Source organism: Momordica charantia (genome assembly GCF_013281855.1).
Source record: "Momordica charantia cultivar OHB3-1 chromosome 9 unlocalized genomic scaffold, Mcharantia_2.0 BLBB01000009.1, whole genome shotgun sequence".
NCBI lineage: Eukaryota > Viridiplantae > Streptophyta > Magnoliopsida > Cucurbitales > Cucurbitaceae > Momordica > Momordica charantia.
In genome coordinates, this window is record NW_028275167.1 from 29096584 (window position 1) to 29116040 (window position 19457).

The 19457-nt window shown below is 34.9% G+C and overlaps 3 protein-coding genes across 10 annotated transcripts; 2 read left to right on the top strand and 1 right to left on the bottom strand.

Annotated features, from left to right (window-relative positions):
- Positions 1-992: 992 nt before the first annotated feature.
- On the top strand, positions 993-12130 carry LOC111018688 (uncharacterized). Of its 7 annotated transcripts, none has more exons than XR_002602438.2 (17): positions 993-1446; positions 1982-3483; positions 3572-3750; positions 4448-4638; positions 4819-4887; positions 4964-5036; positions 5755-5911; positions 6007-6298; positions 6372-6486; positions 6627-6790; positions 6914-6988; positions 7307-7487; positions 7589-7700; positions 8126-8190; positions 8691-8743; positions 8861-8891; positions 11810-12130. XR_002602438.2 is itself a non-coding variant. In XM_022294893.1 (13 exons), the coding sequence occupies exons 1-13, from the start codon at positions 1114-1116 to the stop codon at positions 7606-7608; spliced, it is 3351 nt and encodes a 1116-aa protein (XP_022150585.1). In that variant the 5' UTR covers positions 993-1113; the 3' UTR covers positions 7609-7780. The 7 variants fall into 7 exon arrangements, 1 of the variants encoding a protein (XP_022150585.1); XR_015787293.1 differs by having other exon boundaries at positions 8706-8743; XR_015787295.1 differs by lacking the exon at positions 11810-12130 and having other exon boundaries at positions 6007-6049; positions 6161-6298; positions 8861-11757.
- A 1179-nt stretch (positions 12131-13309) lies between these two features.
- LOC111018665 (uncharacterized) lies at positions 13310-15583 on the top strand. Its single transcript, XM_022294858.2, has 5 exons — positions 13310-13912; positions 13998-14101; positions 14192-14363; positions 14482-14604; positions 14703-15583. The coding sequence occupies exons 1-5, from the start codon at positions 13559-13561 to the stop codon at positions 15426-15428; spliced, it is 1479 nt and encodes a 492-aa protein (XP_022150550.1). The 5' UTR covers positions 13310-13558; the 3' UTR covers positions 15429-15583.
- On the bottom strand, positions 15109-17880 carry AHP2 (Tat-binding protein 1(Tbp-1)-interacting protein (TBPIP)). Of its 2 annotated transcripts, XR_002602427.2 has the most exons (7): positions 17730-17880; positions 17564-17589; positions 16856-17123; positions 16675-16745; positions 16364-16552; positions 16097-16294; positions 15109-15315 (listed from the first exon to the last, which is right to left on the bottom strand). XR_002602427.2 is itself a non-coding variant. In XM_022294859.2 (6 exons), the coding sequence occupies exons 1-6, from the start codon at positions 17755-17757 to the stop codon at positions 16196-16198; spliced, it is 681 nt and encodes a 226-aa protein (XP_022150551.1). In that variant the 5' UTR covers positions 17758-17880; the 3' UTR covers positions 15932-16195. The 2 variants fall into 2 exon arrangements, 1 of the variants encoding a protein (XP_022150551.1); XM_022294859.2 differs by lacking the exon at positions 15109-15315 and having other exon boundaries at positions 15932-16294.
- Positions 17881-19457: the final 1577 nt, after the last annotated feature.

A 19457-nucleotide genomic window follows, 5' to 3' on the forward strand; every position in this document is an offset into this window, starting at 1 on the left:
AAATTTTGTTAGTAGGCTAAGCATATAGTTTATTGATTTATTAAATTATCGTTACAAAAGCATATTTTTTGTCCTAGACTTCAGCTACATATCGATATTATTTATGAAAATGGGCCAGAAAATAAAAATCGGTAAAATAATAAAAAAATCTATTATAATTCACACCAGATTCTTATGAACCGTTTATTTTTTCCGAAAATGTGGATGTCCAACATCTGTATGCTTGAAATTTCAGATGTTTGAAATTTTAGATGTATGACATATTTTGATAGTCATGTTTGTTTGGTAGAAAATTTGTTAATATGTTCGATAATATTTGGATAGTCACATTTGTCTTGAATGATTTATTTTTTGGATGTATTAAATTTATAGAAGTTTTAAAAAATGTCCAAATATTCATTTAATATAATAGAATTATTTGTATTAATTCAATATTTTTAATTAATTTTTATATGTTACGTGGAACAAAATTAATTCATATTAATTTAGTATAAATTTTATTTTAAGCTTAATACAATTAAAGTTATTTTTTATGAAATTTATTTATCTTTATCATCATATTATGTATTTTTAAGATGAACAAATTTCACATGCATGTTTGTAAATAAAAAATGTTGTTTTAAAATTATATATTTATGATAATAAATATATTAATAATATAATCGATTCAAAGTTTAAAATTACGTGAAAGAAAAAAAGATATAAATATTGGATGTTAAAAAATCTTAAAAACTTGTGTTTCGACGTCCAAAACTCATTAAATATCTCATATATGGGAGTCTTAGGATCTCCAAATATATTAAGATGGTTAAGTATCCTATAAACAATAAAATCAAGATACCTAATGAAAATTTTGGATTACCACGAAATAAACGTCCCGTACATTATACGGGTTTATCACTCTGCGCCATAGTCCGAACCGTAGTACGTAACTCCGGTTACCGGTCGATGTAAAATTCGTATAATGGACATTATTTAAATAAAATAACAATAGAATAATCATCGTATAGCGGAGGCCACAACTCTCTCTTGCGACGCTCTGTTCTCTGAAGGCCTAAAACGCGTGCACAGCGGAAAGGGTGAGAGAGAAACCCTAGATTTCTTGCGACGTCAATGGCCAACGACACTGCTCACCGGAAGCACCGCCGATCTGCCTCCGATGAAGAGGATGATAAGTCTTCGAAGCGTCACAAACACCGTCACCATCGCCGCCACCACCGCCATCGTCACAGCAGCAGCAGCAAGAACGAAGAAGAAAGCTACCGTGACCAGGAGGATAGTCTTCCTCCTGTTTCTAATCGTAGATCTCGGGTTGAGGATGACGTGGAGGAAGGTGAAATTCTCGAAGAGGATGACTCTGGCGTTCGCGCGATGAAGGAGGCGGATGCGGAATTTGGGAAAGTTGAAGCTGATGGAATTTCCGATAGAACTGACGAACCCTCTATGGTAAGGTTCCAACTAACACAATTGTATGTCAGTTTGACAAGTTGCTTGTTGCTCCACCCATCATTATGTGTGATTGCCCTGAATTTTTGAGAAAAGACTAGGGGAGTTAACGTTTGAAAAATCAAAGGTAATTCTAAGGGTTAGATTCGTTTAGAAAACGATTGCATTTTTAACCGTTTGTAAATAATGAACAAGGACCTTATACAGGTATAGATACTTTTATCCGCTCGTGTCGTTGCCAATTGTGGTTTCCTTTTTTGTATTTAATTTTAGACTATGATGGAGCTTTCATGGTGACGTTTTGTTAGATTTACTCAGTGTTTCTTGCACATGTAAGAATCTGATTGCACCTCACGAACACAAGTGAAATGCAAAAGAAGTTTCAGTAGGCGTTTCAATGAAGATTCAGGCTTGCATTTAATTTGTAAGATCTGGTTACGTGTTTCCTACTATGCATCTATACTGTCTGACTGTAATTTCATAGGGACTTTGCAATACAAGCATCTGCACTAATCATTTAATCTATATCGTGCAGGAATGTCATTCGGTGGATGAATTATCTAATATTGAGGCTAATTTAACTGTGAAAGAGGGAGCTGGAAATAGTCTTCGAGATCTGAAGACTTCAAAAGAGGATGATAAGTTCTCTAATTCAGATAAGGGCAAAGATGGATCTTATCTAAAAAAAGACTTCGACAAGGAAAATATTATGCTCTGTCAAACTGACCTTGGCCGTAAGCATGGCAATGATGTTAGCTTTTCCAGAAATGAAGCTTTTGGAACTAAATACAATGATCGTGAATGTAGCCTAGAGGGTCATAGGAAAGGGAATTTTGATCAAGAATATCTAGAGTTAGATGAGAGGCGGCAGAAACAAATGTTATCTCCTTCCACAGGGGGTAGTAAGAAAATAAGTGACATTGACAATGGAAAGGCGGGGACAGATGGAATCACCTTGGGGAATTTAAAAAGGCGACAGTTGGAAAGGACTGAAGACAAATCCCAGGATTTTACACCATCAACATCTCATGATCGACTTGTTGATGCATCAGATTGTAGGAGTAGATCAAGGTCAAATTGTCACTCTAGAGGGCAATCTCATTCTCATGAAACAGTTGACGAGGAGGCAGAGTCAAAGAGGAGACATCATCATGGTTGGGACCACTCAATATTGGATGATAAAAGTAAAATCCAACATGACCTGGATGATGGTTATACTGAATATGCAAGGGTAGAGGAAAGGCAGCGAAGCAGAGATACAAAAGACAGAGGGAGAAGTAAGATGGAGCTGGATAGGGACTGGTCAAAGGAAATTGAATGGGAAAAGAGAAAAGAGAAAGATAGGGGGATAGATAAGCACAGGTTTGATGAGAGAGAGAAAGGAAGGAGTCGAGAAAGAAGGAGGGAGGTGGAGCGAAATAGGAGCAGGGAAAGAGAGTTGGATAGGGATAGGAGGAGGGAAAGGGAGGTGGAAAGAGATAGGAGAGTGGAGAAGGAAAGAGGTTGGAGTAGGGAAAGAGAGGTAGAAAGGGATAGAAGAATGGACAAGGAAAGGGGTTGGAGCAGGGAAAGAGAGGTGGATAGGGATAGAAGAGTAGAAAAGGAAAGATGTAGGAGCACAGATAGAGAGGCTAATAGAGATAGAAGAAGAGAAAGGGAAAGAGATAGGAGCAAGGATAGAGAGGTGGACTGGGATGGGAGAAGGGATAGGGACAGAGCTCGGAATGATGATAAGGTTGAATATAATGATAGAAATAGAGACAGTGAAAGGGCGAGAGAGATGCAAAAAAACCGATTTAGGGATAAGGAATTGGATAGGGAGAGACGAGACGATAGAAACAAGAATAAATCCAGTGACATTTTAAGTAGTAAGGATAAGTACGGGAATCTTGATCATGACTATGTAAAAACTTCTAGTAAGCAGTCTAGACATAATGAGAATGAATCTGGTCTGAATGGAGGAAGAATTAATGCTACGGAAAAGCATGGTAGTTCGAAGAGAAATGCTCTTGAAGGAGGTGAAGACAAACTAATGAGGTAAACTTTAAACACTTTTCTGGATTTCTTTGTCTAGTTTGGAGCTTTTATCTTCTTATTTTATGGCTCAACTTCTCTTTTTTCATAGTGGTCATGATGAGGAGGAAGATGATGAGGACATGTCATTTCAATTAGCTGATCAAGAAGAGGAGGATCTAAACAGAATCAAGGAGGAGAGTAGAAGAAGAAGGCAAGCAATCTTAGAAAAATACAAATGCCAGCAGTCAGATAAAAAAGTAGAGCCTTCTTTGAAGGAACCTGAGAAAGGTAATTTTCAATTTAACCTTGAATTTAGAAAGTTCTGTATTTACTTGGACTATATTTATTTTCAATTAAGAAATTATGATCAATTAGCAGAGCATCCAATACGTATGGACTTATCCTTGCCAACTTTCTATCCATGGACTTGAGTTCTTATCTGGTACTTAGTTTCCTACTGCATAGCCGTAGCTCTTGATATATAGACATTTCCTACTTTGTAATTACATTTTATCAATGGAATTGTGTTGTATATTGCCGAGTTCTTTGTTCACTATGTTTGTTAATCACTATATTTCTTTGAATATAGTGTGTCTTAGATCTTATACTGTCCCCCCAACCAATGTCAAACCATCTATTGATAGGGAGTTTTATCTTTCCACAAGTAGTCTTGTTTATTTTAAGGATTAGGTTAATTTTTTAGTCCTGCCTGCATGGTTGGTATGCAATGTTGTTGTAGCATATTGAAGAACCTTCAGAGAAATTTAATGAAACTTTGGTTTCATTTTCTGGTTACGGTATCATTCTTTGTCTGCAATCCGGAGCAACTGAGTTTGGTACTTTTTTTTTCCTTCGAGAGTTGAGTTAAAAAATGCTGATAGGGATTTTGGTAGGTCAGCAACTTAGATTGACGATATAGCAACTTAGATTGACGATATAGTAACTTCCTCCGTCTCATGTAAGTACAACAATTCATCTTGACCAGATAAGGATTCTGCAAACGATTCTTCTCAATCAGAAGCTGCTGCTCATACTGCTATTCCAGAATTGGTTGATGGGGTGGATGACAGTGTTGCCGACTCATCTTTTGTTGTGGAGAAATCACCACAACAAAATGGAGTTGCTGCATCTGATAAAACTGCTGGTACTAAAGGACTTGGAGAGGGTACTCCAAAGGTGCGCAGAATGCTCTCTTGTATAGTAGGGTAGATTCCTCTCTTTTTTCTGAATTACTTTTTGAAACTTCAAGACTTCTCTGAGCTCAATATTCTGCATTTCTTGCTTGCTCAGTTATGTTCTTTATTTTTAGCAGATGGGTCATTTTATTTTTAAATTTATTAACATTAATTAGTGCAGGCTGAGGGGTCGGATGGATTATTCTGTGATGATATTTTTGGAGAAACACCTGCTGCAGTTCGTAAAATGGTATGAGAAATTTTTGCAGTTTGGCTTGTGTCCTATTGTATAAGGGCCTTAGGATATTTTCTTTCCTTGTTGGCAGGGTAAAGGAGATGGTTTGCGGATAGAAAGGAGTGGTCTTCATGACAATTGGGATGATGCAGATGGATATTATAGTAAGTATATCAATATCCATCTCACCTGTATGGCTGAGATTTTTAAATGAAATGGTATTCACATGTTATAGAATGATATGTCTAAATATTCATGACAACTGAGATGTGTACAGTGTGATTTATAGTTAAAATGGATGTCACAGATTACATTATGGTATGTTTAAATTTCGACCATACATCTTATTTAATGCAAAAATTATAGACAATCGCAGGAGTGGGATCCTTGGTCTTGCTTTTTAAATTCTAGTTTATTTAGAATCTCAATGCCTTTAGCTTATTTCAAGTTTGCATTTGGGCCTCCAATAGAAAATTGTTATATTTACATTATTTGTGCCTCCTACTCGGTGCTGCCCATTAAAATGAGTGGCTGATGTAAATATATGGATATCTGAAAATCTTGCTGGGATCCGTATTAGGTCTTCTGGTATTCTTTTGAAGTTGTTGACTGGTTAGTTTTGTTCTTTTTCCTGTTACTTTTGCCATTAATGCTTGGAGGGTTTGCAGAAAATGGGTTGTTGCATTGTTTGTGTGACTTTTTTACTGGATTGTTGTGGCCTAGCTCAATGCTGACCTCAATTATGTATTGAGCAGCAGATGAAACTAATTATTTATTTTTATGAATTTGTTTCAAAGTTTTGGGTCCTATACATTTTTTGCACTTGAAAAATGTATTTAATTCATATAGTCATTGCTTATTTAACTTTTGTGTTGAATATAGACTATCGATTTGGTGAAGTACTTGACGGTCGGTATGAAGTTGCTGCTGCCCATGGCAAAGGTGTCTTTTCAACTGTAGTCCGTGCAAAGGATCTCAAAGCTGGTCATGATGAACCAGAAGAAGTGGCAATCAAAATTTTGCGTAGTAATGAAACAATGTATGTCTTCCTTGCTTTATTTCTAGTGATGCTATGCCGGTGTTCATTTTGTTGCATGTACAAGTACTTGATGCTGAGCATACCGTGATATACAGGTACAAGGCTGGTCTGGAGGAGTTGGTCATATTGAAAAAGCTAGTAGGTGCAGATCCAGATGACAAGCGTCACTGTGTTCGTTTTCTTTCAAGTTTCAAATATAGGAATCATCTTTGTTTAGTTTTTGAATCTCTTCATATGAATCTCCGTGAGGTCTTGAAGAAATTTGGGCGCAATATTGGCCTTAAGCTAACTGCTGTGAGGGCATACGCTAAGCAGCTTTTTATTGCCCTGAAGCATTTGAGAAACTGTGGTGTTCTACACTGTGACATAAAGCCGGATAATATGCTGGTAGGTTGTTAAGTTTTAATTCTGTTGAACTGGTTGATCTTATGTTTCTCACAATGTTTGATAAAACTTTCAGGTTAATGAGGGAAAAAATGTGCTGAAGCTTTGTGATTTTGGTAATGCCATGTTTGCTGGTAAAAATGAAATCACCCCATACCTTGTTAGCCGGTTCTATCGTGCCCCAGAAATAAGTAAGTTATTTTAGTACTTTTTCCATATCTGTTGAATCTGGCAATGGAAATAGCAAACCTATTTTTATTTTTTGTTGTGTCTTTTTTACTCCCAAGTAATACAAGTTATTACTTTACTGATTTTACTTTACATGTTGAAGTTCTAGGGCTGTCATATGATCATCCAATGGATATTTGGTCTGTGGGTTGCTGTTTGTACGAGCTTTCTACAGGAAAAGTTCTTTTTCCAGGTCCTTCTAATAATGACATGCTGCGGCTACACATGGAACTAAAGGGCCCTTTTCCGAAGAAGATGCTTCGTAAGGTACGTAGTTTTTGTTCACAAGACGGAAAATTTTTATATAGCAATGTATCTGTAAGTTACAATTTAAAGTTATAACATGTTTCTTGCTCCTGATGATTTATTCCCTCCATCTGGTATTTACAGGGAGCATTTACTGACCAACATTTTGACCAGGACCTGAACTTCCATGCTTCTGAGGAGGATCCTGTAACCAAAAAGGTAGTTGTTAGCCCCTTTCCTGATTTTGGAGCCCAAATCCACACATTTATGAGTGTTGTGTCACAAAACTTTTATTATATATTGCTAATTTGCTGCTATAAATGATCACAATTTTCTTATATTTTCTGGACATCAAAGTTTATTTTTGCTGCTTTTATAGAAAATGTCGTCAGTTTAAAGATTTTTAAATGCTGGATTTTGTGTGTGTGTGTGTGTGTGTTTTTTTGTGTAAATGGTATTACATTTTAATACCATGCTTGCCACCTAAGGCAGTTATTTCATCGATACTGACTGAGGTTTGAATTCTACTTTTTGCAGACCATAAAGCGAATAATAGTCAATATAAAGCCTAAAGATATTGGATCAATTATTAGGGGATCTCCTGGTGAAGATCCAAAGATGTTAGCCAATTTTAAGGATCTTCTGGACAAAATTTTTGTGTTGGATCCAGAAAAAAGGATGACAGTATCACAAGCATTAAATCATCCATTCATCACTGGCAAGTGATCAATGTTGCTGCTTTTATGACACCAGAGCTCAGTAGATTTCTTGTAAATTATGACCTAATTCATAAAGTTTCTAATCACTTGGTATTTCCAGTCTTCTTTATGATGACCTAAGCTTCTGGCACAATTATGGGATGATTGAATTCAGAAGGGGTCATATTGGTCAGGAGTGGCGGGTTCTTTCAGTGGAATGTACTGTTTCTATTGTAAGACAACTTGCTGAAAGCGTTTCTTCCCCTTGTAATCATTCTTGATTATGGCTATTATGAAAATTTTGTTCATACTAGTTTTCCCCATTATTTCTTTCATTTTGTACTTCAAATACCGTGTCTGGAGTTGTGGTTGCAGGGAAATTAGTAAGAAAAAAAAATCTATTAAGTTTTATTATTTCTTTTGTAAATAAAATTTGTTCTTTTTTTTTTTTTGGAAGATGGTTTGTGGATTATGTGCAGTGATTAATTTTCATTTTGATTTTTACTTTAGTACATTTTTTTTGTGTGGTTTTTCTTACCAATATGAGGGCTGGCAAGATATTATCCTCTGCAGTTTCTCTCTTCCCCATCTCTTTCTCTCGAGCCATTTTGTTTCTCACTTTCAGGTTCTCAAGTGTCTAATACAGTTTTTCCTTCAGGATGTCTGCTTCTGCCCTGAGAGAACCTTCCAGTGCTTAAGTGATTTAGAGGCACTCAGGAGAAGGTACCTTATTGTTAAATGAGTATAGTGATCCAGTTCTAATCCATTAATGCTACTGTAAATGTCCACATTTGCCTTATTTAGACATAGGTCAGATTCATGTTTATGAATGACTATTGTCTGTTTTATTATTCAAAATCTAGCAAGTGGAGGTTTCTCGGGGGAGGAGGATATGCTAGCAATTCATAAGGGAATCTTTATTTTCAGTACAATGGGAATTGTTATTTACCATCTCTATATATATATATATTTTATATTAGAGCAGAATCACCTCTTTATATTAATCCATTCATAAAGGTATCTTTAATGTGCATGCAATTGTTATATGTTTTCTAGAATATTTTGAACCATTGATGATTGCGCAACATCTTTGAATGTTGCTTGGCATTATTGATATCATACTAAACTATAGTAGTTTTCAAAATTTATCTGATGTCTTAAGTTGTTTGATTGAAACCTAATGAATTACATTGTGCTGATCCATGCTATGGTCGTTTATGGAGGCACTTGCATTGCAGAGGTTAACTGCTGTGGCACCATATGAAGTAGTGTTGCAGTGAGTGATGCAGTTATATATGTTGTTTTTTTATTCTTATATATGTGAGATTAGAGCCTAGAAGTTTGCTTTTCAAACGGTTTGTTGTCTTGATACGATTTTGTTCTCTTTTTGTAGGGCAAACTTCCTATCATCCATCCTGTCTCTTGTAAGTATTTCCAATTCCATATAACTATTGCACGGTCATATTCTTTCTTATTATTTTTTTAGAAAGAATGCAATGATTCATAACCTTACTTGAACAGGATCTGTTCTATAGAAAGAATGCAATGATTCAAATTTATGGAAGTATTTAGGATAGTACATGCAGTTTCCTTTTGTCGTTGCACAATAATTTGAAGATAATGAAACCATTAAACTAGCAGAGGTCCTGATCCGAAAAAAATTGCATGAATCTGAAAAGCAAAAAATGCATTCTATTTCTGTCCGACTTATGTATGGAAGTTCTTATTTTATCTTATGATTTTTGCATTAATATTTATGTGGGCCTTTGAAATATCTGTGGAAGTGTTACAATGATTTTGGTTTCAAATTATATTACTTCCATGTATTTATCATTAAAATTATTGATCATTCTTCTAAAACAATATTTAATTAGAAATAAGATATATAAGTAAAAGAATTAAGAGGCCATATGTATATCTGTAGAAGAAAAAACTTTCAATTAGAGATGCAAATTTGCAGAAGGATGCTAAGAAGCTTATGCTTGTACTTGAGAAGTTTTATTTTTTGATTATGTTTAATATCATTTAAAATACAATAAAAAATAATGAATGAAATATTCATTGGATAAAATAAGACACTTGAAGAAAGGCCCATTCTAAATAAGCAAGTTCTTAGCGATTCAACATTTCGGAGAAGAGTAGAAGACTGAAAATCAAATGGATCTTGCGACTATATGCCTTTGTGTCTGTTTTGAAGTTTGTTTGATTGTGAAATATTAAAGTTATGATTTATGAACACAATCCAATTAAAGTCTGTTCCTTTGCTGGAGAGTCTTTCTAGTGGTCATTGATGATTACCTCATGGTATGTGCCACTAAAGGTTTACATCCTGTTCATTTCACTATTTGGTTTAGTTAGGTAGATTATATTCAAATCCACTCAATGGATTCACGTCTATTGCCATCATTTTTTTGGGGGGGTATTTGGAGAGGAGGAAGAGAGAAAGAGGAGAGAGAAATGCTACTTAAGCTAAAAGTAGTAAAATTTTCCAACTCGTTTAAACTATACACATGTTAATTGTCACATTATTAGGAGTGAATTCAACTCAAGGAGCAATTAGAAATCAATTTAACTTTAGGGCCAAACGTGTCTTTTTTGAAACTTAATGAAAAAAATCCAATCTTCAAGGACCAAAAATGATGTTTTAAAACTCGGGATGAAATAGAAATCAAGTCCTATAGACTGAAAGTGTATTTTACTTTTCTCTCTATTCCTTTTTTTTTAAGACCTGTACAAATCACAAGAAGGAACAAGCTACAGGCAGGGGAAAAGATAACCCCCTCCCAATATACAGGTAATTGTAAAGAGGGATGCTGAACGAGCATAAGCCATTTCTTGGAATAGGATGAGTTAGAAGCCAATATACTGCATTAATCAATTCTTATGACATTTCTTTGGAATAGAATGAGTTAGAAGCCAATATACTGCACTAATCGCTGTTATAACTTTTTTTTTGGAATAGGATGAATTAGAAGCCAATATACTGCACTAATAATAGTTTTAGCATTTGAATAGGAGTTAGAACCCAAATATACTGCACTAATCATTGTTATAGCACTTCTTGGAATAGAATGAGTTAGAAGCCACTAATCATTGTTATTGCATTTCCTGGAATTTTCTCACATTATGGGCCAGTAAAGTTTTCCATTAGATGTTTGCAAAGTTTATTATAAATTGTTATATTATTAGAAAACCTGTTTTAGAGTATTTAATTTAAAAACATAGGTTCCATTTAAAATCTAGCTCCCTGTCCCTCTAGCTGGGATTGATTTGTTTATTCTCATATTTATACTTGTAATCACACAATGAAATTGTAATTTGATCCATAATTCTGTCTGTATTCTTGGTAGGATATGGGCGTCACCTTATTTATTATTATTTTTTAAAACTTTTTTGGATAAGAACACACATAATATTTTGTTCATGTGTTGAAGACTTGCTTCATGTCTATTCATAAACAAGGCTTGAGGTCGGGTGGATTTATTGGCAGAATTTAAGAACAAGCATCTTGATATTGTTATTCGTGTTCTTTCAAATGTGTTCTATGTGTTTCTTTACAATCAAGTCTAATGGCCTTTTGCTTTTTAGAATCACGTAACCAAATTTGATTTCAAAGGAATTTCCTGGTCATAAATTTGAAGTTTTTATGTGAACATTGGTCTTAATGTTTCACTGCATGACTGTTTGAACTTCTTCAGGATGTGTTGCCAATATGACTTGACATATGGATTTCCATTTTCGTCCTATTTCGATATATATGATTATCAAGTTCTATTTGCTTTCATGTTGTGTGAGCTTTTCCTTGAAAATTTGTTTGTTATTAATATTTGCATCTTCAAAATACTTGTACTCGTATTATGGTTACATCTATATTGGATTGCATTTAAGCTGAGTGGATACACGTGCACTATAAATAGTTTCTGGTGTGATTAATGTCAGAGTTATACAGGCCAACTTGTATCAGTGGCTGTGTTTCCTTTCATCAAGAATCATCTTTGCTTAGTTGTTTTGTTGGCAGCCTGAAGCCTAAGTCACTGTTCCCCTGTTGTTTTACATCTTAAAGATAATGTCTCTTCATCTTAGTCAAGTGTTCATTGAGTATGAGTTGTCTGTCTTCCCACTTTTTTTCTCCAAAGATGATGCGTCTTATGACTGAGTGCAATCAGAAGCATTTCTTGGAGCCATTTTGTGTAGAAATAAATTTCCTGATGCAAGGAACTGTGCGATTCTACCCAGCATAATCTTGATCAGTCTTTGTTCAATAGAATGGATTTCAATTTCTAAAGATTTTATTTGGCCTAGATTGTTCTTTGTGCACCAATCTCGTTATGTCTTATTCCAGAACAGTGAACTGCTGAACGAGCTTGATTAAACGTAGAGACCATAACTTCAAAAAAAGGGAAAAAAAATTGGCGAGATCAAATGATATTGTGATGATATTTCATATTTTGGTACATCTACGAAAGTCATGGGAGAGAAATATGTTCAATCGAGTGAATTTGAAGCAATCTAATTGCTGCAGTTTTCTGGTCAATCTGTGATGGATTTGCCCTTCGTCATCAATGACAATGACATGGGCTCCCATCAAGCTTTAGGTCTTTTGTGTACGTTGATTTTTTTGGTGGTTTAAAGCAAGGGGCAATATCCAAGAAATTTACTGTTATGCGTTAGTTGTCAGAAAAGTCGTTGAGAAAATTCCTGAAACTTGGGTTACACACTCAGAATTGCATTTACAGGAAGACTGGTTGGTATACTTAATCAATCATCTGATCCTTGAAAAATAAAAAGTGAGAAATCTGTCGCCAAAAGCGAATGGTTTGTGTATAATTATTTTAATCGTTCCCACTAATTGAGCTTAGTTTTCCACCTGGGATATGTGAACTCATACGCCGTCTTGGAAAAGCCTACATGTTCTCAACCAGAAGGTTTTAAATGCTGTTTTAGTTCCTATATTGATTTATTTTCATTCTTATACTTTTAGAATGTTCATTTTGATTACTGTGCTTTCATTTTTTGTTCGTTTCAGTCCGAAATCTTTTGTACTTTCAGATCAGCCATTTGGTTCTTGTAATTTTACAAACTGATCATTTGTTTCTTTTTTCAAATTTTTAATACAAATTTTATACATTTACAAAATTATGACTATATTTTAACAAAATTAGTTAGTGAAATATTGTTATTAAAATTTTGATCGAAATAAATAAGATAAAAATTAAATTGAATAAGTCAAAATGGTCACTTTGTATTGAGTACAAGGATAAAGAAATAATGTTTTGGAAGTATTAACAAAAGTTAAAAGTAGAGAAATTAAAATGGACGTGTGGAGAACATATTTAAACATTTTTCTTGAAATATTGGATCAAGGAATAATGTAATTTAGGTATCTTTTAGTCTACATCGTAGTATTGATGGCTTGTTTGACAAGTTGAGCTCTTTCACTTGTCATAAAAGTGGATGAGAAAGTTGGCCCTATTTTTCTTCATTTTCTAAAGTTACCGGAATAGCATAGCATCCATTCTTTTCAATATTTAGTATAGGTTTGGACAATTTTCTTGGAAAAGTAGAAAATCGGAAACTCTCCAATTGGTTCCTAATATACGTGCTAAACAAAAAGTAGCAGTAGATTGGAAGGACCGGTTTCCGCCCGATGTTTACGTTGATGTTGGGCTTTTTTATACACGACAACCGCGTCAAATCTTCCCTTTTTTTCTTACACGTTTCATTCACTTGTAATTATTACGACTTTTTTGTATCATAATTTTGTCCATGCTTCTTTCTACATCTGAAATTGATGCTTCTTATAAAATAAAATTTAAAAAAAAAAACAAAAAAGGTTAAAGTCGTTTGACCATTATAAACTTGATGGTTGATCATTTAGATTTTATTGACTGATGGGAAAATCTCACGCATTAACCAATTACAATAAAGCAAAAGAGTAATTTTAAGTTTTAAACGTATTTTCTCCGCACATGAAAAATGACTATCTAGAAAACCATAAATTATGAACCAATTCAAAATAAGGCAACATGGTAGTTGAGTAGATTATAAAAATTGCATCTTTTCACGGCCTAAAGTCAAGACCTGTACTTTAATGGTCCTTTTGCGTTCCACCTGGCGTCCACGTGGCTCACACCATATATCCCATTTTGACGTGGCTGTGTATTTTAAGCCCTCTGTCCCTCAGAGAAGTAGCCAGCGTTCTCTCCCCCCATTGCTCCTCCATATCAAAGCTTTGTCATCAGAAGAAGAAATTGTTCAGATGGGAAAGAAGCTTGATGCGTTGCTTGGAAGAAGCTTCAAGACCACCAGGTGCAGAGCTCTTGTCAATTTGGCCATCTCTCGCCTCGCTGTGCTTGCAAACCAGCGCCAGGTGAGGTCCTCTCAGGCTCACTCTGATGTTATTCAGTTACTAAAGCTCGGCCACCAGGAGAGAGCCCTCTTTCGTGTAAGATCAATTCCTCTTCATTCTTCTGGTTTGGGCTTCATAACTTGCTCTTCACAAACTAAGAGCTGTTGTTGTCTTTTGACAGGTCGAGCAGGTGATCAAGGAGCAGAAACTGCTGGATGCTTATGCCATAATAGAGAGTTACTGCGAGGTTGTAGCAGAAAGAATCAAGCTCCTTGAAAAAGAGAGGTTGGAACTTGCAAACGTTTACACCCTTTGGTTTCTTGCCTGTAAAGACAGACGGATCTTGATTCTGATGGTTTTGTTTTGACCATGTAGAGAATGTCCAGAGGAACTGAAGGAGCCAATATCTGGTTTGATCTTTGCATCTTCTAGATGTGGGGATTTCCCAGAGCTTCTTGAGATTCGTTCAGTCATTACCAGTCGTTTTGGCAAGGAGTTTACTGCTCGAGCTATTGAGTTACGCAACAATTGTGCTGTGAGTCCAATGGTATGGCTATGCTTTATGCTTCGATCATTTCACTTTAAGCAGTGGAGCTTGCTTTTACATGGCCCATTTTCCCTTACTGTTTTCACTGTATGATGGGGTAAAACCTTGGGTTTTTCAGATAGTGCAGAAGCTATCAGTGAGGCCACCAAGCTTGGAGATTAAATTGAAGTTACTAAAACAAATTGCTTCTGAGAACGGCATTACTTTGAAAAATTTGGAAGATTATGGAGTTCCAACTGAGGTACGCCATATAATAATCAATGAGATGGTAGCTCGTCCATTATGTTGGGAAATTTTTGAAAATTTACATGTTTGAGTTATGGCCTGCCTACAAAATAGGTGCAGAAAAAAGTTGAGGTAGAAGAGAAGCAGGAACAGCCACAGCAGGAAACCAAAGAGGAAGGGGTGTTGCAGAGTTTACCTGAAGAGATAGAGAAAGACGATCGGTACGCTGATTCAATGAGAGGAAGAAAGAAGTACAAGGACGTGGCAGACGCTGCTCAGGCAGCTTTCGAGTCAGCTGCTTATGCGGCGGTTGCGGCGAGAGCTGCCGTGGAACTCGCTCAATCTAAATCACTCGATCGTGATGATCCGAGTAGTCTGAGTCCACGACCAAGAAGATCATCTGAAACTCAAGAATCCAAGAACACTGAGATTGAATTAGAATCAGAAAACAAGGAAACACTCGGTGGAAGCACTTCTATAGAAGTAGAGGAGAGTGAAAATGCAATAGAATTGAAGCAGCCAGTGTCATCTTCTAGTTCGGAATCAGGGGATGCTAGTTCAAAGGAAAATGAGATTCCAATTGAAGCAATAAATGTAATCGAACTGCTGGAGAAGGATTTGGTTTTTGACGAGAGTGATGTTGATACTGGGAATGGAGAAAGCATCAGTCCAACATTTGAGGAGATAAATTCGAGCATCCAGTGTCGTGAGAAGATGGAATCAGAGTCTGCAGAGATCACAACACACATTGAGGAATCTGATAACAAGAATACTACACAAAATCTAAGCATAGGGGGGAATGAGGCTGTTTTAAGGACCATAGAAGTGCGTGGACACTGAAGAGCTTGAATCTTTTGTATCTTGGCGCCTGTTTAAAGCTAATAAATTTTGGGAGTGTAGGAATTATTTATTTGAAGAACCTTGAGCTGATCTAGTGTGTAGACATTTAAGTTGCAGAGTATTGATTCTTAATGTATTGAAATATTTGGCATTTATTTTCTCTGTCCCTTCCCTGAAGGCATACTACACCTTTTTCTGATGCATCTATTCATCTCAATTATATTTGTACGATCTTCAGCTTATCCATCTCAAGCATAGAACATAAAGTTTCAGATTATGAAACCTTTGTTAGGCATCAGATGAAGCTAAAGGCTAATGCATAAACCTAGTTCAGATTATGAATATTTCTCTTATAGTTCATATACAACAGGAGAAACCATTACCACTTTCATTGAACAAACATTATTCGTTTAGTTCACAGTTCAACCAATTTTGGGAAAGATCTCCGTGGTTTCCTGATTTAACAATTCAAGAACCTCACTAACCAAGTAAATATGAAAATATGGTAAAAGGCCATTCAAGAAAATTTATGAGTGTCAAGCATGGCAATTTCTTTTACTGAGCATTACAGTAAATAAATGGTACCTTCAACTTAGCATTAATTGACGAAAAGAAACTTGGTAAGTATTCATGATACAAAAGCCAAGAACTAAGCGGACAGAATCTACCTGTATTGCCTTTATGCAGGACTGAATAAAGAAAAGAAATATAAGCAAATAATTCTTCTTCTTTTATCTTTTGTTGGACGCCCCACTTCATGGCATCACTCACTTTCCCCTGGGCCGTTTTCGATTTTGTGGTAACATGTCGCTGAATGACTGAAAATTCACGCCTACATCTTCATCATATTCGATGCCAAGTTCTTCCTGCAAGAATACAAAGAATTTAACCACAACTTCAATAAAATCAGGCAGAGCCAAATAATCAGAGAGAACCTTGAATTCTTTGAGATCCTTAGGTGAGTTCTCAGTGATAGCATCCCATATATCTTTGAACATCTTTTTTCGCTTTCGCCACTGGCTTAATTTCTCCGAGTATATATGCTCGATTGCTTTTCGCTCTTCTGGTCTCACCAGTGTAACACCTCCGCGTAATATTTTCAATTTGTCTTCCAATTCCTTAACCTAATAACATGTTTCAGAAAAGCTATTTTATGAAACATTAACAACAGATAGAGAAGGTAACATTTTGAATCACTAATCAGCACAAAGTTCAGTTACAACTATCTGATTTAGCATCTATATACCTCCTTTCTAAGCATGGCTTCTTTTTCTCGCATCTGTTCCAGCGTTAAATTTGACTGCAATGTTCGAATTTCTGTTACAGAAGTTCATGGCACTATCATTTTGACATTCTCCAAATTCCTATACCGCAATTCAAAAGGCTCAAGTGATACTGATTTCTTTGAACTTCACATGTGGGATTACCTTCCTCAACCTGGCCAATAGCTCTTTTTTGCTCGTCCAGATGTTGCTGCAGTTTGGCGTTTGCTTCCTTCATCTGAGTAAGTTCCTCGCCGTTTGGGATCTTGAATTGGTCTTGCCGGGCGAGATATATCTTCTGCTTCCCATACTCCTTGAAAGAAATCCGTCCACTATCGGCAAGAGTATCCAGTGCCTTCTGCACCGCGGTCTTCTTGAGGTTGAACTTTTGTAACGAATCAGCGACATTTTGAACGTTTAGTGGACGATTTTGCTGAACAGAAGAGAAATGCGCCAAATGCCGTTAAACAGAAAAGCCCAAAATAGCTCTCCAGAGGATAAAAGTGATAGTAGGGCTGCATGAGAGTTGCATAATGAAGTGCAATTGCAAACGCACACGACAGCGAAATGGAGGTCCACCGAAACAAATACAAAGTTCTTAACGGTGTATATTTGCCGAGCACACAAATGACGAAGACGGATGTTCTTCTATATACAAATAATAATTTGATTACAGCTAAACAACAGGAAGGTAGAACTTAGAAGTACAACACAGCGTAAAAGCCTACAATCTTCACTGCAGTTATCGAGAAAGGGGGAAAACTAAACTCCACTAATTCGAAGAATGGGAATTAAACCAGTGAATCCGGCTTTAGTGCAAACGGATAATATATGAACAATCAAATCAGTGAAGCGCAGTGATGAAACAAATACCTCATTTACGAAGTTGAGCACGATCGCTGCAAATTTTAGAAACGGATAAAATCAGGTTAGAACTTAATTTCTACGCTGAATACATCATAAATTCAAAATTGAAACCAAAATCACAATCACGAATTCATTTTAGCAAAAATTTTAGAAGATCGAGACGAGTTTTCACCTTCTGCGCTGTCGGACTTGGGAGCCATTGATCGGTAAAGTGCCGAGAAATGAGCGGGAAACTTTGCTCAGGGTTTTCCCTCGTTTCTTGAGGAAGCTAAGTGTAAAATATGTAAATGAATTTTTTTGGTTCACAGCCCGCGGTTTCAAATTGTATTTAAAAAATATTTTGTTTTTCCAGAACAAAAATCAATCAGAATATGTTTATTTAATTATTTAATAATAAAAATATCTGTATCATCGTGATTAAATTTTATCTAAAAATAGTCGAATTCTGTTTCTACGTTATATATTTTTTTTTTAATATGAATTAAAATAATTTGTGAATTTACTCCAATTATAATAAATAAATAAAAATTAAATTAAAGAATTCCAATCATAGAAAAATTGTAGCAATTTTAATTATACAATAACATTTTCTTTTCATAAAAGAACTTGAAACATCTGCAAGAAAAATAAATAGCTATTATGCTCTATTACACAATATATAATATTTAGAAAAATGTAATTGAGATAAGACGAATAAACAAATTAATATAATAAACAACAACAATTTTGTATACAAAATAGAATAAATAGTTTTATAAATTTATAGTTGTATGAATTAAGAATGTTGTGAAATTATTAAAATTAATAAAATTTTCAAATTTTTCAAATTTAATTATTTAAATCGGAAGTAATGTCATAAATGTTATAATTAATGTCTGTAAGTAAGTTGCTAAATTTGTTTGTATTTAACATTTTCATATTATAACAATTTACATTATTGATTCAAGATTTAAAAAAAAAAAATTATTTAACTGTATCAAAATTTCAAAAAATTTTAAATTATTTCATTGATATTCGTGAGTGTTCAGGCCAACTCAGTGCACCTCAACTAACGTGTTGAAAAACACATAAGAATTATTAATTCGATCATCCTAGGATTTTAACTCATTCCCTCTTAATTAAAGACCAACGAGCCACCCATAATGGTTTTAAATTATATTATTACTAATCATCACAAGTGGCTCATTGATCCAAAGGAACTTGGGTTAATTGCGAGAATTAGTTTAAACTCCATAACGACCAACTACCTTCAATTTTCCAACATCAAATATTGCATGACAAACCGTTGTCATGCAATGTTTGTTTTTAAACAAAATTTGTCCAGATACCCCATAATTACATTCAGCTCTCAATCGTGTGTACTTCCTAAAATTTTGTTTATTTCAAGTTAATTTAATAGTTTTTTTTTTAACAAATGTATTAGCAATCACTGGCAGAAAGTTGCCAAAAAATAAATCCATGAAATCTGAACTGCGAATCAACTCCACATGCAACGAAAAAACCATCTATATAACCTGCTATTAAGTATTGATTAACAACTCTATACTTGGTACTTTTCCACACAATTAAATCAATTATCAATCAGATTGGATCACCGAAAACTTTTATATGATTGGTTTTAGTACTCGGATCTCCTGTCAAAATAATTTAACAATGGTTATTAATATATGCCTATTTGTATAAAATGCAATAAAACAATTTGTTATGATCTCTACAAATAAAATTAAAAAAACCAAATACAAACCTTTATTAAAACTCGAAATAAAATAAAATAAAACAACTCAATTTAAGTTGAATTAAATTTTAAAAATAATTAAGAGGCAGGGAATGTGTCTCTTTCGAAGACGTGTTACTCTTGGATTAATTTAAATATATAAAAAAAGTTGTCAATAGTCAGAAG